At 49.5% G+C, this 26,523-nt stretch overlaps 1 protein-coding gene across 3 annotated transcripts in view; it reads right to left on the reverse strand.

Moving 5' to 3' along the window:
- The window catches only part of LOC119976478 (regulator of G-protein signaling 17-like), a 145,350-nt gene extending 119,131 nt beyond the window's left edge, over window positions 1-26,219 (reverse strand). The window contains exons 1-3 of one of the 3 annotated variants that reach the window (XR_005462930.1): window positions 26,086-26,219; window positions 3,216-3,289; window positions 2,175-2,339 (exon numbers count right to left, since the gene is read on the reverse strand). Coding sequence is in view for 2 of the 3 variants with exons in the window: in XM_038817019.1 (XP_038672947.1) it covers window positions 3,216-3,218 (3 nt within the window). In the remaining variant the exon portion in view is untranslated. Of the gene's footprint in view, window positions 1-2,174; window positions 2,340-3,215; window positions 3,290-24,545; window positions 24,610-26,085 lie in introns of those variants that run through there. The other 2 variants (XM_038817019.1, XM_038817028.1) reach the window with 2 other exon arrangements.
- Between the last annotated feature and the right edge of the window lie 304 nt (window positions 26,220-26,523).

Below are 26,523 nucleotides of genomic sequence, written 5' to 3' on the forward strand. Positions count from 1 at the left end.
ATTCGGGGGTTTCTCTGGGTATAAGTTGATCAAGAGGCGGGGATTGGTAGGCTCCCACTGAAGCAGGCAGGGAAGAGCTTCAGGTACCTAGGGGTCCAGGTGGCTGGGAGCTGGGGGGCCCTGCACAAGCTCAACCTCACAAGGTTGGTGGAGCAGATGGAGGAGGAGTTTAAGAGGTGGGATATGTTACCGCTGTCACTGGTGGGGAGGGTGCAGTTCGTTAAGATGACGGTACTCCCGAGGTTTTTGTTCCTGTTCCAGTGCCTCCCCATCCTTATCCCGAAGGCCTTTTTTAGGAGGGTCAACAGGAGTATCACGGGATTTGTGTGGGCGCATGGGACTCCGAGGGTGAGAAGAGTGTTCCTGGAACGGGGCAGGGATAGGGGGGGGCTGGCGTTGCCCAACCTCTGAGGGTACTATTGGGCTGCCAAAGCAGCGATGGTGCGTAAGTGGGTAATGGACGAGGAAGGGGCAGCATGGAAGAGGATGGAGGTGGCGTCATGTGTGGGCACGAGCCTGGAGGCGCTGGTAACGCTGGCCACTCCCTCCAATGAGATATACCACGAGCCCGGTGGTGGCGGCTACCTTCAAATTTGGGGGCAATGGAGACGGCATAGGGGAGAAGTGGGGGGCTCAATGGAGGCCCCGGTACGGGAGAACCATCGGTTTGTCCCAGGGAGCATTGATGGCGGATTTCTGGGCTGGCACAGGGCAGGGGTTAGGAGGTTGAGGGACCTGTTTGTGGAGGGGAGGTTCGCGAGCTTGGGAAGTTTGGGCTCCCCCCGGGGAACATGTTTAGGTACATGCAGGTGAGGGCGTTTGCCAGTCAGCAGGTGGAGGGGTTCCCCTTGCTGCCCCCACGAGGGGTGCGGGATCGGTTGCTCTCGGGGGTGTGGGTTGGAGGAGGGAAGATTTCGGACATATACCGGGTGATGCAGGAGGTAGACGAGGCCTCGGTGGAGGAACTGAAGGGTAAATGGGAAGAGGAGCTGGGTGAGGAGATTGAGGAGGGGACGTGGGCGGATGCCTTGGAGAGAGTGAATTCCTCCTTTTCCTGTGTGAGGCTTAGCCTCATACAGTTCAAGGTGCTGCATAGGGCCCACATGACTGGGACAAGGATGAGTAGGTTTTTCGGGGGGCGAGGACAGGTGTGCTAGGTGCTCGGGGAGCCCAGCGAACCACGCCCATATGTTTTGGGCGTGCCCAGCGCTGGGGGAGTTTTGGAAGGGGGTAGCAAGGACGGTGTCGAGGGTGATGGGATCCAGGGTCAAGCCAGGCTGGGGACTCGCAATTTTTGGGTTGCAGTGGAGCCGGGAGTGCAGGAGGCGAAAGAGGCCGGTGTTCTGGCCTTTGCGTCCCTAGTAGCCCTGCGGACAATTCTTCTTCAGTGGAAGGATGCGAGGCCCCCAAGCGTGGAGGCCTGGATCAATGATATGGCGGGGTTCAATAAATTGGAGAAGGTGAAATTTTCCCTGAGGGATCAGTACAGGGGTTCTTTAGGCGGTGGCAGCCTTCCTGGACTTCCTGGCGGAACGGTAGGGAAATAGACGGGCAGCAGCAGCAACCGGGGGGGGGGGGGGGGGGGGGGGGGGGGGGGGAGGGAGAGAGGGAGGGGGAGGGTTTGGATCGGGGGGAGGGAGAACTGTGCACATGGGTTTGTGGGATGTGGCGGGTGTTATCTCTTTCCCTTCTGATGTTAGGTGTTCTTTTGTTTTTTTCTTTTGTTTGTAGTTGCTTTTGAAGTTGGGTGGGATTTGTTCTTGGGGTGTTACCGCGGTTGTTTTGTTAATAGAGTTGAGCTGTTTATATTTTGTAAAAATTTTTATTCTTATTAAAGGCTGATGGAGCTGTTCCCTAAACTCATGGCTAACGGCAAGCTTGAGGAAGTTTCAATTTCGCCAGGAATCTGGGGCAGGAAAGGTCCGGGAGGAGTCAGGCAATGATGGCGATTGGCAGTCGGATTTCGGAAGGGGAGCCAAGCTGTGTTTGGGTATGGTGTAAGTGGTGAAGAAGAATGGAACATGCCAGCAATGACTGCACCGGCCCACACAAGGAGATGCCATGACTGTGGCACAGAACACAGAGTAAGGTGACAGCAGCAGAGGCAAATGGGATGGAGTGAGTACACACGAGGAACAAACCAATGGACACAGAATGAGGCTGAAGACCAGAGAAAAGTTGCAATGGATATTTTATTAACACATTAAATGCTTCTCAGGCTTGATGGATGAGGCATATTTTCAATATATCACTCTGAGAGGGAGACTCGTCTTCAGGAAGAACGTCTGCATGATTGCCGAGTCAGAATACTGGGAGTAAGCACACTTGGCACTGGAATCCTTGATTGTAAAATGGATACAAATACTGCAGAGTTATTCCAGCTCTTCTCCCCATAGGGCTATAACCCTGGGCTCAATCTCCCTCTCACCAAGAACTATACCTGGACGTTAAAGCACAAACAGGCCATTTGGCCCCACTAGTCTGTGTGGCAGGTGCTGTTCAGGAGAGCAAATAGTTTCAATCATATTTATGCCGCTTGTTTCCAAATCCCTTGAGATTTCCTCTCGTCACCCACCTATGAACCAAATTGTTAATGTTGACATAATTTCTGCCTCAACCACGACCCCCAGGAAGTTTGAATCCCCCATCCCAGAGACTTGAGCCGGTCCTTTAGGCTGGCACCTTAATGTAGAATTGAGGGAGTGCGGCACTGTCAGAGGAACCTTATTGGAGCCAAATGTTAAATCGAGGTCTTTAACACCAAACGTTTTCCACTGGTGGGTGAGTTTAGGAGCAGAGGTCACGACCTTATCAAATCCAGGCCATTCAGCAGAGAAGGGTTGAAATGAAACTTCACACAAAGGCTGGAACCTTCCCTTTCTGGAGTCTGAATTTGGAAAAGGGCGCGGAAGTGGGAGTGCTTCCCGCTGGGATGGATGACCACACCTGGTCTTCTGCTGTTCGGGACAGTAAATATGCATCAGATTCCCGCGGCAGGGCAGACAGGAAGTTGCTGTCTCTGCCATTACCTCATGGGGTCAAAGGTCGAGGAGCCCTATGTAGATAGGACCCGGATAGCTACACTATGCTTTACCCAGTCACTGCTCCATCCTTCCCCATTAACCAATCCTCCCTTCCCTAGTCATCCTCCACACAACCTACACTGCCATTGCATTTACAGACCTTCCCCAGAGGACAATACAGCAGCAACTCACCATTCATCACCGAAGAAGTCGTCCTCGTCAGGTCAATGCCACTCCAGTGCAGTCGAAAAAGTTCAAATTTCTCCCTGGTGGGGAAATGAATTAGGAGGGGAAACTTAATTCCAGCGAGGTGGCTTTCTGATGAACGTGAATGGCTTGCTAATGCATGCAAACGGGCTTCTCGACATTGTTCATTTGCCTTTAAGTAGCACAGTGGTTAGCACTATTGCTTCACAGCGCCAGGGACCGGGTTCGATTCCCGGCTTGGGTCACTGTCTGTGCGGAGTCTGCACATTCTCCCCGTGGCTACGTGGGTTTCCTCCGATTTCCTCCCACAAGTCCCGAAAGACTTGTTTGGTGAATTGGACATTCTGAATTCTCCCTCAATGTACCCGAACGGGTGCCGGAGTGTGGCGACTAGGGGCTTTTCACAGTAACTTCATTGCGCTGCTGATGTAAGCCTACTTGTGACACCAACAAAGATTATTAATATATTATTATTAAAATTGCTGAGAACTTAGGGCGCGATTCTCCGCCCCCCACGCCGGGTGGGAGAATAGCGGGAGGGCCTCCCGACATTTTTCACGCCCTCCCGCTATTCTCCCCCCCCCCCCCACGCCCGACCCATGCCAGGAATCGCCGCTCGCCGTTTTTTACGGCGAACGGCGATTCTCCGAGGCTGATGGGCCGAGCGGCCGGGCCTTCACGCACGTTTCAACACGGCAGCAAACACACCTACTCGCTGCCGTTGTGAAACGGGGGGCAGATTTGGGGCATCTGGGGGCCCGATTGGCACGGCAGTACAACGGTGGGCACCAATCGCGGACCGCGCGTCTGTAACGGACGTACTCTTTTCCCTCCGCCGCCCCGCAAGATCAAGCCGCCACGTCTTGCGGGGCAGCTGAGGGAAAAGACGCCGACTGCGCATGCGCGGGTTGGCGTTGTCCAACCTGCGCATGCGCGGCTGGCGTCATCGGCCGTGTCAAGGCCGCGCCGCCGTGGCGTACAGGGCCACACTCCTAGCCCCGCCCGGGGGGGGGTGAATCAGCCCCGGAAGTGGGCGTGAAGGCTGCCGTGGGTCACGGCCTGTCCCACGGCAGCCTTTACGATTCTCCGCATTTGCGGAGAATCTCGCCCTTAATTCCTAAAGTTCATCCCGCAGTCGGGAAACTCACTGTGACCTCAAGTCAAATTAGTTTGCCCCCCCGCCCGCCAAGCTTCGCACTGCTGGCAGGGCTGGCCGGTGGGTTAGGGTTAGGGTTAGGGTGGAAGTGTTCAACTCTCATTAATTGAGCTAAATCCCACTAAAGAGTAGGTTCCAGCTCAGTTATTAAATTTAAACCTGAAATGGTTAGATTATTTCTGATTCGGGTATGAAAGGATAGGGAGCAAACGTTATGGCACAGATAAACCCAGTTTGGTGGAAAAGACTGGAGGGGCAGAATGGCCTGTCATGCTGCCTCATGAAAAGACCCCATGCTATCATCTGGAGGAGGATGGGAGTTCTCCCGGTGTCCCAATCAAAATCCATCCCTTAACCAACACCAGAAATAGCCCAGCTTTGACAAACAGTCACCCAGACTCGAAACATTAGCTCCCTTCTCTCTCCACAGAAGCTGTCAAACCTGCTGAGATTGTCCAGCGTTCCCTGTTTTTGTTTGCAGTGATTCGCTTTTGTCCATTACCAAACAAAATTGATCTGATCACTTATCTTATTGGTAAGTCTTGAGGTGCAGTGGGTATCGTTCCTGCCTCTTGAGCTCTGGGTTCAAATCCTACCCCAGGACTTGATGGAAACATAGAAAGATACAAATAGGAGCAGGCCATTCGGCCCTTCGAGCCTTCTCTGACATTCATTATGATCATGGCTGATCATCCAACTCAATAGCCTAATCCTGCTTTCCCCCCCCCCCCCCCATATTCTTTGATCCCCAGAGAAACGTAGAAATTTGGTCAACCATGTGACAGAAAGAATTTTGGAGCCTCTAGCACCACTATCCACAGCTCCAGACTACAACATGCATGTAAAAGGACATGTCCCCTGCGTGATCTGTAACACGCCACCAACATCCTCTTGGTGTTTGTGGCACTAGCGACGTACAAATTGGTTTATGCATTCCCACATTACAATAGTGACTACCCTTCAGATGTATTTCACTGGCTGTTAAGCACTTTGTGGAATGTCCTGCGAGGAACTGGTCAGAGCATCCAACTTGGCCCAAAGCCTCCTCCTCCAACTCACTGTTTCCGCAAATTTCACAATGGTCGAACTCCCCTTCTCCTCGATTCACCGTCCTTCCTGCAGCCTGTCCCAATTGCTACTCACTAGGGTCCATTTTCCGATCACAGCCTCCCAGTTGGGAGATGTGCCCTACATTATGATCAGCCATGATCACAATGAATGACAGAGCAGGCTCGAAGGGCCGAATGGCCTGCTCCTATTTTCATGTTTCTATGTTTCCATCAAGTCCTGGGGTAGGATTTGAACACCAGAGCTCAGAGGCAGGAATGATACCCACTGCACCTCAAGACTTACCAATAAGATGTGCAAACTCTAATTTTCCATCCATACAATTTGTGGATTGACAGGCAGAGCATCTGCGTTCCCATCAGGTAAAGCTCGATACCAGAAACACAGAATCATTAATATACCCATTAATATCTCACATCTGTAGTTTTGGCTTATGTCATTGTTTGTTTCCCAATGTTGTAATATCTTTCATTGTGGAGAGGAAGAGTCAGACAGACTTGAAGCGTTAACTCTGTTTCTCTCTCCACATATACCAACAGACCAGCTGGGATTTCCCAGCATTTCCTACTTTTATTTCATAATTGCAGCATCCACAGTTTGTGGGAGATCGTGCCAGAAACAGGACCAGATCGACCAAAACATGAGATCCCAAGCTGACGAAGCTACAACGTAGATCTGCATGCTTAACCGCAGTGGTTACAAATGAGGGACAGAGCGAAACCATCCTCCAACCGATCCAATTAAATCTCTGCAGTCTGCCACATCCAGTTGTGAATTGTAATGGGCAATTAAACAACTAATCAGATTTAAACAAAGTGGAAAATTGCCCAGGTATGTCCAGTCCCCCATCACCTGGGCAAATCAAACCCAGTCACTTACCTGCCCATCAGTCAACACTCGATCATCTGCAAAGTGATGGACGGTGGTTGTTGACAAGCGCTATCAAGTGACTCTTGCTCAGCAATAACCTGCTCACGGACGCTCAGTTTGGGTTCCGCCAGGGTCACTCAGCTCCTGACCTCATTACAGCCTTGTTGCAATTATGGACAAAAGAGTTGATCTCTCGAGGTGAGGTGGGAGTGGCTGTCCTTGACATCAAGGCAGCGTTTCACCGAGTGTGGCAGCAAGGAGCTCGAGCAGGATTGAGGTCAATCGGAATCAGGGGAACAAACCTTTCTGGTTAGAGTCACACCGAGCACAAAGGCAAATGGTTAAGGAGAGTTTTCCAACTGATTCCTATTGAACTCAGTCAGAGCTGCATGATGCCACGCTCCGCCAAATGCTGCCTTGATGTCAAAGGCAAAGACATCACTTCACCTGCTCAGTTCAGCTCGCTTGTCAATGTTTGGGCAGGGGCTGTAATGAGATCAGGAATGGAGTGACCCTAACAGGACCCAAACTGCGCATCGGTGAGCAGGCTATTGCTGAGTAAGTGTGGCTTGATAGCACTGTCGATTACACCTTTTCATCACTTTACTGATGATTGAGAGTAAACTGAATGGGCAATAATTGGACGGGTAGGATTTGTCCTGTTTCTTGTGTACAGAACATACCTGGGCAATTTTCCAATTTGTTGGATAGATGCCAGTATCACGGCTGTACTGGAACAGCTTGGCAAAGAACACTGCTAGTTCTGGAACACAAGTTTTCAGTATTATTGCTGGAATATTGTCAGTACCCGTAGTCTTTGCAGTATCCTGTGCCTTCAGCCATTTCTTGATATCACGTGAAGTGAATTATATTGGCTGAAGACTGACATCTGTGATGCTGGGGACCTCCGGAGAAGACTGAAGATTGTTGCGAATGCCTCAGCCTTGTCTTTTGCACATATGTGCTCGGCCCCTCCATCATTGAGGATGGGGATAATTGTGGAGCCTCCTCCTCCAGTGAGTTGTTTAATTGTCCACCACCATTGACGGCTGGATATGGCAGGACTGCAGAGTTTAGATCAGATCCATTGGTTGTGGGATCACTTGACTCTGCCTATCGCATGTTGTTTTTGCTGTTTGGCACACAAGTAGTCCTGTGTTGTAGCGTCACCAGGTCAACACCCCTTTTTTGGTATGCCTGTTGTTGCTCCTTTCATGTTCTCCTGCACTCTTCATCGAACCAGGGTTGATCCCCTGGCTGGGTGGTAATGGTAGAGTGGGGGATATGCCGGGCCATGAGGTTATAGACTGTGGCTGAATGCAATTCTGCTGCTGCTGATGGCCCACAGCGCCTCATGGATGCCCAGTCTTGAGTTGTAGATCTGTTCTGAATCTACCCCATTTAGCACAACGGTAGTGCCACATAACACGATGGAGGGTATTCTCAATGTGAAGATGGGATTTTGTCTCCACAAGGACTGTGCGGTGGTCACTCCTACCGATACTGTCATGGACAGATTCATCTGCAGCAGGCAGATTGGTGAGGATGAGGTCAAGTATGCTTTTCTCTCTTGTTGGTTCCCTCACCACCTGCTGCAGTCCCAGTCTAGCAGCTATATCCTTTAGGACCCGTCCAGCTCGGTCTGTGGGGATGCTACTGAGACACTCTTGGTGATGGACATTGAAGTCCCCCACCCAGGGTACATTCTGTGGCCTTGCTACACTCAATGCTGCTTTGAACAGGAGGTTTCCTTGCCCATGGTTAACCTGATACCATGATAGCAGGACTCTCAGGGAACAATTCCTCCTGACTGTATACACTATGTCGCCATCTCGGCTGGGCCCGTCCTGCTGGTGGGAGAAGGGCATTTGTTGGGATGGCGATGGTGGCGTCCGAGTCCTTGGGCAGGATCATCTGGCCATTCCCGCTGGCAGCATCTTGCATCCTGCCAACAGCGCACAACCGCCGTGGGTGTGTTCAAAGGTTCACCCCGTTGACAATGGCAGGAAGGGAGGATCCCGTCACCGGCCACTGGCGAGCTGCCCTCTGGCACTGCACAACACGCCGCAGAGGGGGAGGAAAATCCTGCCCATTATCTGTAAGGTATGTTTCGGTGAATGTGGTTATGTCAGCCTTTTGCTTGACTAGTCTGAGGGACAGCTCTCCAAATTGTGGCACAAGCCCCCAGTTGTTAGTCAGGAAGACTTTGCAGGGTGGGCAGAGGTGGGCATGCCATATAGAGATCCCTGTTCCGTCACTGTCACCGGGTCAAAATCTTGCAACTCCCTCCCAAACAGCATGAAGGGTGTACCTACACTAGATTCACTAACGCAGTTCAAGATGGCGGCTCATGGCTACCGGCTCAAGGGCAGTTAGGGCGGTCAATAAATGCCAGCCTTGCCAGCGACATACAAGTACTATGAATCAGTAATAAAAAAGAACAATCCTACCATGGCCCAAGCTGCAGACCAATCACAAAGGTATTTCACTGATAACCTTGTGCACACAAAGAGCTAGCCTTGGCCTAAGGTGCCCAAGTGATGGTATTTATCCATTCTACTCTAACATTGGTCATTCTCGGTTGCTTTGTTTGAGCACATGAATTCAGAGACACTTCCAAGTTGCACTTTAATGATCAATGTTGTTCTCTCATGCACTAAAATGTTGAAGTTGGGGAAAAGCCAATTAATCCATAAAGTTTATTGCATTAATGCAATAAGACATCAATTCCATTACAGACAAATGTACACTCTACTCTCTCACATCTACCCAGTAAATCTGCTCCAACAGTCCGTGTACACTCTACCCTACCACATTGCTCCAGTTAATCGGCTCCAACAGTCCGTGTAAACTCTACCCATTCACATCGCCCCAGTAAATCTGCTCCAACAGTCTGTGTACAATCTACCCTATCACATCTCCCCAGATAATCTGCTCCAACAGCCTGTGTACACTCTACCCTATCACATCTCCCCAGTTACTCTGTTCCAACAGTCCGTGTACACTCTACCCAATCACACCGCCCCAGTAAATCTGCTCCAACAGCCTGTGTACACTCTACCCAATCACATCACCCCAGTTAATCTGCTCCAACAGGCTGTGTACACTCTACCCTATCACATCTACCCAGTTAATCTGCTCCAACAGTCCGTGTACACTCTACCCTATCACATTGCTCCAGTTAATCGGCTCCAACAGTCCATGTACACTCTACCCTATCACATCTACCCAGTTAATCTGCTCCAACAGCTCGTATACACTCTACCCAATCACATCTACCCAGTTAATCTGCTCCAACAGTCCGTGTACACGCTACCCAATCACATCTCCCCAGTTAATCTGCTCCAACAGCCTGTATACACTCTACCCTATCACATCTCCCCAGTTAATCTGCTCCAACAGCCTGTGTACACTCTACCCTATCACATCTCCCCAGTTAATCTGCTCCAACTGGCCGTGTACACTCTACCCTATCACATCTCCCCAGTTAATCTGCTCCAACAGGCTGTGTACACTCTACCCTATCACATTTACCCAGTTAATCTGCTCCAACAGCCTGTGTACACTCTACCCTATCACATCTATCCAGTTAATCTGCTCCAACAGCCAGCGTACACTCTACCCTATCACATCTACCCAGTTAATCTGCTCCAGCAGGCTGTGTGCACTCTACCATATCACATCTATCCAGTTAATCTGCTCCAACAGGCCGTGTACACTCTACCCTATCACATCTCCCCAGTTAATCTGCTCCAACAGCCTGTGTACACTCTACCCTATCCCATCTACCCAGTTAATCTGTTCCAACAGTCCGTGTACACTCTACCCTATCACATTGCTCCAGTTAATCTGCTCCAACAGGCTGTGTACACTCTACCCTATCACATCTCCCCAGTTAATCTGTTCCAACAGTCCGTGTACACTCTACCCTATCACATCTCCCCAGTTAATCTGTTCTAACAGTCCGTGTACACTCTACCCTATCACATTGCTCCAGTTAATCTGCTCCAACAGTCCGTGTACACTCTACCCTATCACATTGCCCCAGTTAATCTGTTCCAACAGCCTGTGTACACTCTACCCTATCACATCTATCCAGTTAATCTGCTCCAACAGTCTGTGTACACTCTACCCTATCACATCTACCCAGTTAATCTGCTCCAACAGCCTGTGGACACTCTACCCTATCACATCTACCCAGTTAATCTGCTCCAACAGCCCGTGTACACTCTACCCTATCACAAATATCCAGTTAATCTGCTCCAGCAACCTGTGTACAATCTACCCAATCACATCTCCCCAGTTAATCTGCTCCAACAGGCTGTGTACACTCTACCCTATCACATCTACCCAGTTAATCTGCTCCAACAGGCTGTGTACACTCTACCCTATCACATCTACCCAGTTAATCTGCTCCAACAGGCTGTGTACACTCTACCCTATCACATCTACCCAGTTAATCTGCTCCAACAGGCTGTGTACACTCTACCCAATCACATCTATCCAGTTAATCAGCTCCAACAGGCTGTGTATTCTCTACCCTATCACATCTCCCCAGTTAATCTGCTCCAACAGCCTGTGTACACTCTACCCTATCACATCTCCCCAGTTAATCTGCTCCAACAGCCAGTGTACACTCTACCCTATCACATCTCCCCAGTTAATCTGCTCCAACAGCCAGTGTACATTCTACCCTATCACATCACCCTATCAACCGAATCACAGGGGCAGGTTTATCTCACTGGGCTAAATCGCTGGCTTTATAAAGCAGACCAATCAGCCAGCAGCACGGTTCGATTCCAGTACCAGCCTCCCCTGACAGGCGCTGGAATGTGGCGACTAGGGGCTTTTCACAGTAACTTCATTGAAGCCAACTCGTGACAATAAGCGATTTTCATTTTCATTTTTCATTAATCTGCTCCAACTGCCCGTGTACACTCTACCCTATTACATCGCCCCAGTTAATCTGCTCCAGCAGGCTGTGTACACTCTACCCAATCACATTGCCCCAGTTAATCTGCTCCAGCAGGCTGTGTACACTCAACCCTATCACATCTATCCAGTTAATCTGCTCCAACAGTCAATGTACACTCTACCCTATCACATCTACCCAGTTAATCTGCTCCAACAGTCAATGTACACTCAACCCTATCACATCTATCCAGTTAATCTGCTCAAACAGGCTGTGTACACTCTACCCTATCACATCTACGCAGTTAATCTGCTCCAACAGGCTGTGTACACTCAACCCTATCACATATACCCAGTTAATCTGCTCCAACAGCCTGTGTACATTCTACCCTATCACATCTCCCCAAATAATCTGCTCCAACAGGCTGTGTACACTCTACCCTATCACATCTCCCCAAATAATCTGCTCCAACAGGCTGTGTACACTCTACCCTATCACATCTCACCAGTTAATCTGCTCAAAAAGCGTGTGTACACTCTACCCTATCACATCTACCCAGTTAATCTGCTCCAACAGTCCGTGTACACTCTACCCTATCACATCTACGCAGTTAATCTGATCGGAAAGCGTGTGTACACTCTACCCTATCAAATCTACCCAGTTAATCTGCTCCAACAGCTCATGTACACTCTACCCTATCACATCTACCCAGTTAATCTGCTCCAACAGCCTGTGTACACTCTACCCTATCACATCTCCCCAGTTAATCTGCTCCAACAGGCTGTGTACACTCTACCATATCACATCTCCCCAGTTAATCTGCTCCAACAGCCTGTGTACACTCTACCCTATCACATATATCCTGTTAATCTGCTCCTACAGCCTGTGTACACTCTACCCTATCACATCGCCCCAGTTAATCTGCTCCAACAGCCTGTGTACACTCTACCCTATCACATTGCCCCAGTTAATCTGCTCCAACAGTCCTTGTACACTCTACCCTTTCACATCTACGCAGTTAATCTGCTCCAACAGCCTGTGTACACTCTACCCTATCACATCTACCCAGTTAATCTGCTCCAAAAGCCTGTGTACACTCTACCCTATCCCATCTACCCAGTTAATCTGCTCCAACAGCCTGTGTACACTCTACCCTGTCACATCTAACCAGTTAATCTGCTCCAACAGCCTGTGTATTCTCTACCCTATCACATCTCCCCAGTTAATCTGCTCCAACAGCCTGTGTACACTCTACCCTATCACATCTACCCAGTTAATCTGCTCCAAGAGCCTGTGTACACCCTACCCTATCACATCTATCCAGTTAATCTGCTCCAACAGCCTGTGTACACTCTACCCTATCACATATATCCTGTTAATCTGTTCCTACAGCCTGTGTACACTCTACCCTATCACATCGCCCCAGTTAATCTGCTCCAACAGGCTGTGTACACTCTACCCTATCACATCTACCCAGTTAATCTGCTCCAAGAGCCTGTGTACACCCTACCCTATCACATCTATCCAGTTAATCTGCTCGAACAGGCTGTGTACACTCTCCCCTATCCCATCTACCCAGTTAATCTGCTCCAACAGGCTATGTACACTCTACCCTATCCCATCTACCCAGTTAATCTGCGCCAACAGGCTATGTACACTCTACCCTATCCCATCTACCCAGTTAATCTGCTCCAACAGGCTATGTACACTCTACGTTCTCTTGGACTCTAAAGTAAGTAGTTTGTATCAACTCTCACCCCTGAATTTTTTATATTCAGGACAAGACAAGCACGCAATTGCACAAAGACAAATTTCTGGTATTCTTCAACATCTGAAATAAAAACAGCAAATGCTGGAAATCCCCAACAGGATGGGCAGCATCTGTGAAGCGAAACCGAGTTTACAGATCAGGTTGATGATCTTTGATCAAAACAGTACAATTCGGCTGTGTTCAATATCTCCTTGATTAAACTTACTGAGCTCCAGAATCGTTCTGTCAAATCGCTAAGAACTGGCTTCTCTCAAACATCCAATCGAACATAAGTAACAATTCATACTGAGTAACCCAGGGCTCCTGGCTGTATCCAACCCAGTGGCCAGAGGATGGCACCCTTGAAGCCGAAATCTACGCATCGTCTCCGAAAACCCCCAAGGATGGTCCTTATTATAAAACCAGTTTACGACTTTGTTAAAACAGTAGAGCAGATAAACTGTTTCTGGTACTAGCCACAAATTAACCAAATATACTGAATTAATTTGTACAACTTCCTATAGTTGGGCTTTGTCCACAAGCGTCCTGTTGTGACAATTTTTTGCCATGCTTTTACCTTCAGTTTGAGTGAGAGAAGAGTGGGTCAAAATATGAAAGACTTAGAGGGTGCGGAATTCTAAAGTGCGTCCAGGAGAGCTTTTTGACCCAGTACCTAGAAAGTCCTACAAGGGAAGGGGGCGGCGTTTTTGGGGATGAAGCCGGGCAGATGGGAAAAGATCAGTGGGGGAGCATTTTGGTGATAGTGACCATAACTCGGTATTATTTCGTTGGCTGACTCGATCTACCCTCCCTCCCCACCTTTCAGCCCCCCACCCCTGCCCTCATTTACAACCCCTCCGAACCTCGAGGATGCCCCCCTTGAACACCCCCTCATCTCCCCCAACCTGGTAAGGCCACTCTGGGCCTGATCCTGGCATTCCCAACCTGACAGCTGGGCACTGCCATCCTGGAAGTTCCCCCAACCTGGCAGTGCCACTTGGGAACCATGGAAGTGCCAGGCAGACAGTGCCAAGGTGCCTGGGTGCCAGATGAAGTACCAGGGTGCCACCGAGCACTGTTCCTGACTACCAGGAGGTCTCTAAAAGGCTGGGAGACACCCACAGGAGCCATCATGGCTGGTCCACATTTGTGGAAACCAGTGCTAAACGGCAACCTGGCTCCCAGGCACGGCCGTTAGCTCCCGGGCACCAGGATTAATCCTTGTCTCTCCAAGTGGAGATTAATTTTGACCCTCAGAGGTTTTTCCAATTATTTCTCTCCCATTGATGTTAGACTCACTGGCCCGCCATTAGCTGGTTCTTCCCTACTTCCCTTCTTGAATAATGGCACCACACAAGCTGTCCTCCAGCCCTCTGGCACCTCTCCTGTGGCTGGAGAAGATTTTATCATTAATGTCAGAGGCCCTCTCTTGCCTCACACTGCAGCCTGGGAGACATCTCATCTGGGCCTGGGGACTTACCCAATTTTAAGCCTGCTAAAACCACTCACATCTTCTCCATCTCTATGCTAATCTGTTCAGTTATATCACAGTCCCCTTCATTGCTTTCCAGACCTACATTGCCCTTCTCCATAGATGCCAAATATTCATTTAATCCCTCACCTACGTCTTTCGCCTCCACACACAGGTTGTACTGTGGTCGCTAATAGGCCTGACTCTTTCCCTGGTTACACTCTTGCCCTTAATATAATTATAAAACATCTTGGGAGTCTCCTTTATTTTCCTCCCAGTGTTTCATCACACCCTCTCTTCACTCCCCTCATTTCTTTTTTAAGTGTCCCCTGCACTAGGGCACCCACTATTTTGTACCCCCTGAATCTGCCATAAGCCTGCCATTTTTTCCCTTATCCAACCCTGTATCTCCCTTGACATCCAGGGTTCTCTGGACTTGTTGGTCCCACCCTTCACCATTTCTTGATCATGTTGGCCCTGTGTACTCTCCCTCTTTCCTTTGTGAATGACTCCCTCAGCTCTGATGTGGATTTTCTGACAATTAGCCGCTCCCAGTCCACTTTAGCCAGATCCTGTCCTATTCAAATTGGCCTTCTCCCCATTCAGAAATACTATTTCATAGACAGATAGAATCCCTGCTCTACAGAAGGAGGCCATTTGGCCTATCGAGCCTGCTCCCATCCACTACGCCCTATACGCTTAACCCCGTAACCTAACCCGCGCATCCCTGGACACTAGGGGGCAATTTATCATGGCCAATCCACCTAACCTGCACATCTTTGGACTGTGGGAGGAAACCGGAGCACCCGGAGGAAACCCAGGCAGACACGGGGAGAACGTGAAACTCCGGCAGACAGTGACCCAAGCCGGAATTGAACCTGGGTTCCTGGCGCTGTGAGGCAGCTGTGCTACCCACTGTGCTACCGTGCTGCCCCTTCGACCTTTCTGGTCCATTGTTGTCATTTTCTATTGCTGAGGCTCGCCAGCAGGAAGTGGCTCTGAGTGCAGCATCAGCGGAAAGAAACTTCCAGAGGCCAAAAAAACGGCCAAGTGCCATTAAATAGCAAGATGTTCCTTGGCACAGCTGGCACGAAAATTGGTGGTGTGGTAAACAGTAAGGAGGAAGGCCTTAGATGACAGGATGGTATAGCCGGGCTGGTCAGATGGGCAGAACTGTGGCAAATGGAATTTAACCCTGAAAAGTGTGAGGTGATGCATTTTGGGAGGACTAGCAAGGCAAGGGACACGATGAAGAATAGGACGCCAGGAAGCACAGAGGAACCTTGGGATACATGTCCAAAGATCCCTGAAGGCAGCAGGACCAGGAGCCAGTCTGACGATACGAGGTAGGACAGGGGTGAGGAGAAACCTCTTCACCCAGAGAGTGGGTGACCTGCACAATTCACTGTCACAGAAAGTAGTTGAGGCCAAAATATTGTGGGCGGGATTCTCCAGTTTGCCAGCAGTGGTTTCCTGCGTGGCACCCCCTCGCCGGCAGCGGGATCCTCCGTATGGGAGGCACAGTCGCACAGTGGTTAGCACTGTTGCTTCACAGATCCAGGGTCTCACATTCGATTACCAGCTCGGGTCTGTGTAGAGTCTACATGTTCTCCCACTGTCTGCGTGGGTTTCCTCCGGGTGCTCCGGTTTCCTCCCGCAGTCCAATGATCTGCAGGTTAGGTGGATTGGCCATGCTAAATTGCCCTTAGTGTCTACAATTGCCCTTAGTTTCCATAAAAGGTTAGGTGGGGTTACGGGGATAGGGTGCAGGTGGAGGTGTGGGCTTCGGTAGGCTGCTCTTTCCAAGGGCTGGTGCAGACTCGGTGGGCTGAATGGCCTCCTTCTGCACTGTAAATTCTATGTCTATATCTATGTTCCGGCAGCAGGCCAATGGGATTTCGTATTGTGGCCACCCCACTCCGTTTGGAAACAAGCGGGATCCCATCGACGGAAAATTCCACAGTGTATGTTTTCAAGTAGCAGTTAGATAGAGCTCTTGGGGCAAAGGGATCAAAGGATATTGGGAAAAGTGGGAGCAGGTTACTGAGTTGAACGATCAGCCATCATCATAATGAATGGCAGAGCAGGCTCGAAGGGCAGAATGGCTTACTCCTGCTCCTAATTTCTATAGGTGGTTAAGAAGACAGATTGACACTTTCCTTTATGAGCCAAGGCATAGAAAATAACAACAGGGAGGTGATGATGGAGCTGAATAAAATGCTGGTCAGGCCACAGCGAGAGCACTGTGCAGTTCTGGTTTCCACATATTGGGAAGGTAGTGGATGCACTAGAGAGGGTGCAGAGGAGATTCACCAGGATGTTGGCTGGGCTGGAGCGGCTCAGCTATGAAGAGAGGCTGGTTAGGCTGGGGTTGTTTTCCTTACTGTAGAGAATGCTGAGGGAGGACCCTGATTGATGTGTACAAAATTATGAAGGATCTAGATAGTGTAGCCAGGAAGAAACATTTCCCCCCAGTAGAGGGGTCAATAATCAGGGGGCATTGATTTAAGGCAGGGAGCAGGAGATTTAGAGAGGATTTAAGGAAAAGCTTTTTCACCCAGAGGGTGGTGGGAGTCTGCAACTCTCTGCCTGAAAGGGTGGAAGAGGCGGGAACACTCACAACATTTAAGAAGCATTTAATGAGCAATGGAAATGCCACAGCAAACAAGGCTACGGAGCAAGTGCTGGAAAATGGGATTCGTATGGATAGATGTTTGATGGCCGACTCAGACACGATGCGCCGAAGCGCCTCTTTCTGTGCTGTAAAACTCTGTGACTAGTATTTTTAAACTTAAATAAAGGCAATTATGAGGGCATTAAAGTAGAGCTTGCTGAAATGAACTGCCAAATTAGGTTAAGGGAATGAGTCAATAATGATGCAATGGCAAGTATTCAAAAAGATATTTCAGAATTGCACAGAATAGATGCATTCCAACAAAGTGTGCAAGAATGGATGCCAGGTTAGAAGTTTGGACAATGCATTTTGGAAGGTCTAATGCAGGTAGGGAATATACAGTGAATGGTAGAACCCTCAAGAGTATTGAAAGTCAGAGCGATCCAGGTGTACAGGTCCACAGGTCGCTGAAAGGGGCAACACAGGTGGAGAAGGTAGTCAAGAAGGCATATGGCATGCTTGCCTTCATTGGTCGGGGCATTGAGTATAAGAATTGGCAAGTCATGTTGCAGCTGTATAGAACCTTAGGTAGGCCACACTTGGAGTATAGTGTTCAATTCTGGTCGCCGCACTACCAGAAGGATGTGGAGGCTTTAGAGAGTGTAGAAGAGATTTACCAGGATGTTGCCTGGTATGGAGGGCATTAGCTATGAGGAGAGGTTGAATAAACTTGGTCTGTTCTCACTGGAATGACGGAGGTTGAGGGGCGACCTGATAGAGGTCTACAAAATTATGAGGGACATAGATAGAGTGGATAGTCAGAGGCTTTTTCCCAGGGTAGAGGTGTCAATTACTAGGGGGCATAGGTTTAAAGTGCAAGGGGCAAGGTTTAGAGGAGATGTATGAGGCACGTTTTTTACACAGAGGGTAGTGGGTACCTGGAACTCGCAGGCGGAGGAGGTGGTGGAAGCAGGGACGATAGTGACATTGAAGGGAAATCTTGACAAATACATGAATAGGATGGGAATAGAGGGATACGGACCCAGGGAGTGTAGTAGATTTTAGTTTAGATGGGCAGCATGGTCGGCACAGACTTGGAGGGCCGAAGGGCTTGTTCCTGTGCTGTACTTTTCTTTGTTCTTTGTTCTTGGACAGAATATAAAAAACAGCAAATAATGGCTATAAGGTTAATGAGGGAAAAAATAAGAGTACGAGAGAAAGCTAGCTCGAAATATAAAAATACAGAGTAAGAGTTTCTGTAGATATTTACAAAAAAAAGGATTAACAGATTGAGCATTGGTCCTACAGAAAGTGGGTCTGGGGAATTCATAATGGAAATGAGGAGATGGGAGATGAATTGAACAGGTATTTTGCATTGGCCTTCGCTCCAGAGGATACAAGTAGAATCCCAGAAATAACTATAAATCAGGAAATGGAAGGTGAGGGGAGGAACACAGGAAAATTACAACTACCAGGGAAATGGTACTGGGCAAATTGTTGGAGCTGCGGGCTAACAAGGCTCCAGGTCCTGATGGACTTCACCATCCTAGCGTCTTAAAAGAAGTGCCTCATGAGATAGTTTTTTTTTATAAATTTAGATTACCCAATTATTTTTTACAATTAAGGGGCAATTTAGCGTGGCCAATCCACCTACTCTGCACATTTTTGGGTTGTGGGGGCGAAACCCACGCAGACACGGGGAGAACGTGCAAACTCCACACGGACAGTGACCCAGAGCCGGGATCGAACCTGGGACCTCAGCGCCGTGAGGCGGTTGTGCTAACCACTAGGCCTCATGAGATAGTTAATGTCCTGGTTCTATGTTGGAAAATAGCAAGTGTAACTTCTTTATTCAAATAGGGAGGAAGACAGAAAGTAGGAAACTACAGGCCAATCTGCGTAACATCTGTCATAGGGAAAACGTCAGAAGTTATTATTAAATACACTATAACAGGATTCCTAGATAAATTCAAGATGATCATGCAGAGCCAATATGGTTCAGTGAGAGGGAAATCCTGTTTCGCCAATTTCATGGAGTTCTTTGAAGAAATAACATGTGCTGCGGATAAAGGGGAGCCTGTTGATGTACTGTACTTAGATTTTCAGAAGGCATTTGATAAGGTGTCATATCAAAGATTATTGCAGAAAATAAAAGCTCATGGTGTAAGGTGCAACATATTGGCATGGATAGAAGATTGGCCAACTAACAGTAGGCATAAATGGATAATTTTCTGGCTGGCAAGGTGTAACGAGTGACGTGTCAAAAGGATCAGTGTTGGGGTCTCAACTGTTGACAATTTATAGAAATGGCATGGATGAAGGGCCTGAAGGTATGGTCGGTGAATTTGCTAATTATAGAAAGATGGGTAGGAAAGTGAGGACATAAGGAGTCTACAAAGTGAATTAGACAGGTTAAGTGAGTGGGCAAAGTTATGGAAAATTGAGCATTATGTGGACAAATGTGCAATTATCCACTTTGGCAGAAAAAAAATCATATTATCTAAATGGTGAGAAAGTGTGATGCAGCAGGGTCTGGCTCTCTTAGTGCATCACCTCACACTTTTCAGGGTTAAATTCCATTTGCCACTTTTCTGCCCATTTGACCAGCCCGTCTCTATCATCCTGTCACCCGAGGTTTTACTCCTTGCTAATTACCACAACACCAATTATCGTCTCATCTGTGAACTTACTGATCGTACCCCAACTTTCACATCCAGATCATCACCGTACACTACAAACGGCATGGGGCCCAGCAGTGATCCCTGGGGTACACCACTGGAAACAGGGTCCCAGTCACAAAAACAAGCTTCAACCATCACTGCCTCCCGCCACTAAGCCAATTTTGGATCCAATTTGTCAAATTGCCCTGGATCCCAGGCTAGGCTTATATCCACTGGAGTTTATAAGAGTAAGAAGCCACTTGATTGACAGGGTGGATATGGAGAAGTTGTTTCTTCTTGTGGGAGAATCTAGAACTAGAGATCACTGTTTAAAAATAAGGCAAAGAAGGCTGAGATGAGGAGAGACGTTTTAATCAGAGGGTCGTGAGTCTCTGGAACTCTTTTCCTCAAGAGGCCGTGGAAGCAGAGTCTTTGAATAGTTTTAAAATAGAGCTGGATAGATTCTTGATCAACAAGGGGGGTGAAAGGTTATTGAGGGTAGGTGGGAATGTGAAGTTGAGGTTAAAATCAGATCAGCTATGATCATATTAAATGGTGGACCAGTCTCAAGGGACCAAGTGGTCAATTCCTGCTCCTAATTCGTATATTTGTATGTTCACTTTTTGGTCAGTGCTTATCATTTTAAATGTCTATGCCAATATTTCTATTGAATTTTGCTACGTCAACAGTCACGATACAAGGTAGATTCATACCACTAGGTGGCACCACAGAACAAATGTCTGAAATTGCCATTCCCTTCCCCCCGAAGCTATTTTGTATATAAGAAAATTGGTATTCATTAACTGACCATATACAATTTACTGAGGTACAGAGGTTGTTTTCATGGTCATTTCATTTGCATATATTTTACATTCATGATACCATAGAACTAGGTTCAGAACTTAGGATGAGAATCAACATGCCAACCAATCGGCAACCTTTCCTCATACAGTGTAAATTGCTGATCCCTTTGATTTTTGGCACTCTAGTGTCTACCCTGATGAGTGCGAGATGAAAAACTTTGACAGCCTGTCTCTTTTCAGCAATATTCAAGGATTAGGTCCTGTGATGTAGGATATGTACACTTCTGGAGGAAGTAAGTCCACCAACTGCAAACAGAATATAGCAGTCAACTTCAGAACAATTAAGCCTGGGCTTCATGGGCCTGAGAATTTAAGGATTAAAAATGGCCTGAGGCTACAGTTTGGACATTCCTAGCAGACACAATGTCCATTTACAGAAAACATGTTCTTTTCCTCATGGCAATGAAAATTTATACTTAAATAACTTTCATCTATTTACCTTTCCATTATGTCCTGACCTCTGCCTCGGGCTCCCATGAGGAGCTTTTATGGAACCTCCAACTTCAGGAAATAGTCAAGCTGCTATGATGAGCGTGAGGGGAAAGCTCTACTGGTGCCTGTGAAAGGCCATTGAAAAGAGGGCAACAGTCGTTCCTGCCGAGGGCAGGGACTGAGGAATATCGGGAGGAGAGGCAATGAAGAAAAGCACTTTATGACAATGTGCTTTGATCCATTCCTAACGAAATTGTTATTTTTTGAATATTCCTTCCCAGGCTATGTGCATCACTGACCAGTCCGGCGTGACGAGTGGCACGGTAGCACAGTGGTTAGCACTGTTGATTCACAGCACCAGGGTCCCAGGTTCGATTCCCGGCTTGGGTCACTGTCTGTGCGGAGTCTGCACGCTCTCCCCGTGTCTGCGTGGGTTTCCTCCGGGTGCTCCGGTTTCTTCCCACAAGTCCCAAAAGACGAGCTATTAGGTAAATTGGACATTCTGAATTCTCCCTCTGTGAAGCCGAACAGGCGCCGGAAGGTGGCGACGAGGGGATTTTCACAGTAACTTCATTGCAGTGTTAATGTAAGCCGACTTGTGACAATAAAGATTATTATTATTAAGCGCCCACCCTGGATGCAAATGAGACTACGGGTTTGATACAACTGAGCCACTTCAGAATAGTTAAGAGTCAGCTACATTGGTATGGATGGGAATCACAGGAAATCAAGTTGTGTTTTTATGACATTTTAACAATTTCATGGTTCCTATCAGTGATATTTTTGTTTCTAGATTGTATTTAATTTCACCACATTATGTGGATTATTAGCCCAGGCCTCGGGACACCAACAGAGCTACTGCAGTACTGTACATACTACTGAATATCAGCATAAATGCACTATTAATTAACACGTTCCCATGAAAGTGACTTTCCCTTAATTTACACAAATGCAGTTAAAATAAACCACCTGACACCTCATTAAGATAGCAAATAAAAATACTTTTATGCACATCAACGTGCGCGTTCCACACAGCAAACACCGATTTCAGTCCGAGTCCTTCAGTTGCCCATGGCACAATAAGATGCTCCAGGTGGAACAGGAAGAGGCCATTCAGCCCATTCAACCTGTTCAGTCAGTCAATTACATCATGGCTTGGCTCGTTAACCCTTAATACCCTTGCCTAACAAAAGTCTATTGAACTCAGTTTTGACATTTTGAATCGACTCCCGGCCTCAATAGCTTTTGGGAAGGGAGGAGGGGATGCGCTAAGAGTTCCATATTTCCACTCCACTTTGTGTAAAGAAGTGTTTCCTGACATCGCCCCTTAAGGACCAAGCTCAATTATTATGGTTTTCCCCCCTTGTTCTGAACACCGAGCCAGGGAAGATCAACAGCATAGCTCTGACAAAGGGCTAGAACAGGCACGCAGGGATGAATGGCCTCCTTCTTTGTTTCCATGGTTCGGTACAGTAGGAATTTAGTGTGAATGAGCCCTAAACCAGACATTTCCTGAAAGATAAACCCACACCAAACCAATCTACAATATTTTAAAAATTATGCACCCTGCCCACTTACAGCATCCTACTTCGTCACAGTGATGGTGCATGCTGACTGTACATTCTTACATCTCCAGTTGGCCCGAAAGACCTGCTTTGTCATATGGAATCTTACAGCACAGGAAATGGCCATTTGGTCCACTGTGTTCGTGCTGGCTCTCATTAAGCGAGCTATTCAATTGGCCCTGCGCCTCAATCTTTTCCCACAGCATTAAAATGTTCTCAATTTCAACAATATCTATCCAATTCCCTTTTTACATTAGTCTTGAATCCACTGCCCTTTCAGGCACACAGACCCGATCACAAGAACTCACTGCATAAAGGTCCCCCTCTGGTTCTTTGTCAATGATTTAAAATCAATGTCCAATTATCCTGAAGTTTTGTGTGCAGCACCGAAATGTCACACTTACTCCAGTAACCCTTCCTGCAGCACATGTCACACTTTGCAACTGCCGTTCCTTTTTATTACAGAACAGCGAACGACCCACGGATCTGCAAACACCAGCCATCTTCCTTAAGACACATTTCTCACAGCTGTCACATGCACTTCCTGTCACACTTTCTCCGCCACACCTGATTGGCGACGTCCCCGATGTGACCCACCCTCTGCCCACAATAGCAAACGTACCTCGGACCATGTTTTCGGTCACCTGTCCGAATCTCTTTTCATAAAATCAGACAATGTTAAAACACAGAAAGAGGCCGTTCAGCCCATCACTCCTGTGCCAGGACTCTGCAAGGGCAATTTAACATGTCCCACTCCTCCACCTTTTTACTCATGGTCCCGAAGGAGCTGGTTTAGCACAGAGGGCTAAATCGCTGGCTTGTAATGCAGAACAAGGCCAGCAGCGTAGGTTCAATTCCCGCACCAGCCTCCCTAAACAGGCGCCGGGAATGTGGCGACTAGGGGCTTTTCACAGTAACTTCATTGAAGACTACTTGTGACAATAACCAATTATTATTATTTTACTTTCCCTTTCAGATTCTTCTCCAATTTCTTTTTCCCCATGCTGTCTTTGCCAATCTATGCCCCGTGGATCTCGAGCCTTTCCAGCAATGTGAACCCCAATCCACTCCACCCAGATCCCGCATGATTTTGAACACCTCAATCAAATCTCCCCTCAAACCTCATTCTCAGCCCAGAAAGGATTGAGGCTCGGTGTTCTAATACATAGAATCATAGAATTTACAGTGCAGAAGGAGGCCATTTGGCCCATCGAGTCTGAACCAGCCCTTACAAAGAGCACCCTACTCAAGCCCATGTATCAACCCTATCCCAGTAACCCAGTAACCCCCCACTTAACCTTTTTGGACACTACGGGGGAATTTTGCGTGGCCAATCCACCTAACCCGCGCATCTTTGGACCGTGGGAGGAAACCCGGAGCGTCCGGAGGAAACCCACGCAGACACAGGGAGAACGTGCAGACTCCACACAGACAGTGACCCAAGCCAGGAATCGACCCTGGGACTCTGCAGCTGTGAAGCAACTGTGCTAACCACTATGCTACGATGCTGCCCCTATGCGACCGTGCTGCCCTGTCAAGCATTTTACTCTGTTAAAAGGCACTATGTAAAGGCAAGTTATTCTTTGAATCGCGCTCGCAGATGCTGCACATCAAAAAAAAAAATTGTTCCTAAATTTAAGCTCATCCTGCCTCCAGCAATAACATCCTCTTGCTTGTGCTTACCTCACACCTTGTTGCATGCTCTCAGCCAGAGATTTCTCTCTCTAAGTGCTCCCGCCCCCCTCCACTTCCCCACATTATTTTTCCATCAAGCTGACATAATTAACTTCACAAATAACTACACTAGCCCCTGGGGACCAACTCAAATGGCAACAGGAGGGGAAAAAAGCCTATGGTATCGCTTTTTACACAGCGCAGACCTCCCAACAGTATTGTAACTGGGACCCCAATGGGACAATAAACACAAAAACAACTACAAAGGGTTAAAACACACCTTTCCCAGTTACACTGGCCGATGATGTTATTTCAGTCTCTCCTTCTCCTGGCTGTTGCCAGCTATGGATGCGAGGTGCTTTGTATATGATCTCCCTTTTCCTTCAATAAATTCCACCTCCCTCTCATTCCCACCCTTCCTGCTGGTTTATTTCTCTCTCTCTCAGTGAATTGATTCCCTTTCACACATTACAGAGCATTGAAGGGTTTGCTCCATTTAAAATCTGATAGATGCATCTTGTACTGGACATGAGGGAGGGGGTCCCCTTCTTCTGAGGGAAAAGGTTGGGAGGGGGGGGGGGGGCGGTGGGAGGATGGGGAGATTGAATCATCTCCAAACACAATCTACTCACAAGTTGAATAATTTCCCCAGCAAAGGTGGGTGGGCGGCCAGGGGCAAAACAAAATGCATGCGAGTAGAATAACAGTGGGAAATGCACAAACATCTTAAACTGCAGCAATAAGGTGTGAGCCCCCCTCCCCCCGGCAGGGGTAGAGGGGAGAGTGACACCCCCCTGGCAGGGGTAGAGGGGAGAGTGACACCCCCTGGCAGGGGTACAGAGAAAGTGGCACCCCCTCTGGCAGGGGGAGATTGACCCCCCCCCCCCCCCGGCAGGGGTAGAGGGGACAGTGACAACCCCTGGCAGGGGTAGAGTGGCACCCCCTTGGCAGGGGAGAGTGACACCCCCCTGGCAGGGGTAGAGTGGCACCCCCCTGGCAGGGGGAGAGTGACACCCCCCCCTGGCAGGGGTAGAGGGGAGAGTGACACCGCCTGGCAGGGGTAGAGTGGCACCCCCTTGGCAGGGTAGAGGGGAGAGTGACACCCCCCCTGGCAGGGGTAGAGTGGCACCCCCCTGGCAGGAGTACAGGGAGAGTGACACCCCCCTGGCAGGGGTAGAGGGGAGAGTGACACCCCCCTGGAAGTGGTAGAGTGACACCCCCCCCCCCCCCGGCAGGGGTAGAGGGGAGAGTGATACCCCCTTGGCAGGGGTAGAGGGGAGAGTGGCACCCCCTTGGCAGGGGTAGAGGGACACCCCCTGGCAGGGGTAGAGGGGAGAGTGGCACCCCCCTGGAAGGGGTAGAGTGGTACCCCCTGGCAGGGTAGAGTGACACCCCCCTGGCAGGGGTAGAGGGGAGAATGCCACCCCCCTGGCAGGGTAGAGTGACACCCCCCTGGCAGGGGTACAGGGAGAGTGACACCCCCCTGGCAGGGGTACAGGGAGAGTGACACCCCCCTGGCAGGGGTACAGGGAGAGTGGCACCCCCTTGGCAGGGGTAGAGTGGCACCCCCCTGGCAGGGTAGAGTGGCACCCCCCCTGGCAGGGGTAGAGGGGAGAGTGCCACCCCCCGGCAGGGTAGAGTGACACTCCCCTGGCAGGGGTACAGGGAGAGTGGCACCCCCCTGGCAGCAGTAGAGTGGCACCCCCCTGGCAGGGTAGAGTGACACCCCCCCTGGCAGGGGTAGAGGGGAGAGTGCCACCCCCCTGGCAGGGGTAGAGTGGCACCCCCCTGGCAGGGGTAGAGGGGAGAGTGACACCCACCTGGGCTCCCTGCTGCTGGGCTGCTCGGGGACCGCGGCTCCGGCTCCGGCTGCCGATCCTCCGCCCACATCAGCACCGCTGCCGCTGGCGGCTCCGCTCCGGCTCCGGATCCAGCGCAGCACAGCGGCGGCCGGCCGGGGGCGCGCAGGGGAGGGGGCGGCCCGGGGGCGCGCAGGGGCAGCGGGAGCGCGCAGGGGAGGGGGCGGGCCGGGGGCGCGCAGGGGCAGCGGGGGCGCGCACGGGAAGGCAGACGGGCGGGGGGGGGGGGGGGGGGCTGTTGGGGGCGCGCCGATCGCCGGGCACGTTCCCGGGCGGGGGTTTGCGCGTACCTGTCACCGCGCGCCCCCAATTCCTGGACTCTCCTTATCCCCTCCCTCACCCCCCTCCCTCGCCCTTCACCCCCTCCCTCACACTCTCCCTCATTCCCTCCCTCTACCC

This window comes from Scyliorhinus canicula, chromosome 1 (genome assembly GCF_902713615.1).
Source record: "Scyliorhinus canicula chromosome 1, sScyCan1.1, whole genome shotgun sequence".
NCBI lineage: Eukaryota > Metazoa > Chordata > Chondrichthyes > Carcharhiniformes > Scyliorhinidae > Scyliorhinus > Scyliorhinus canicula.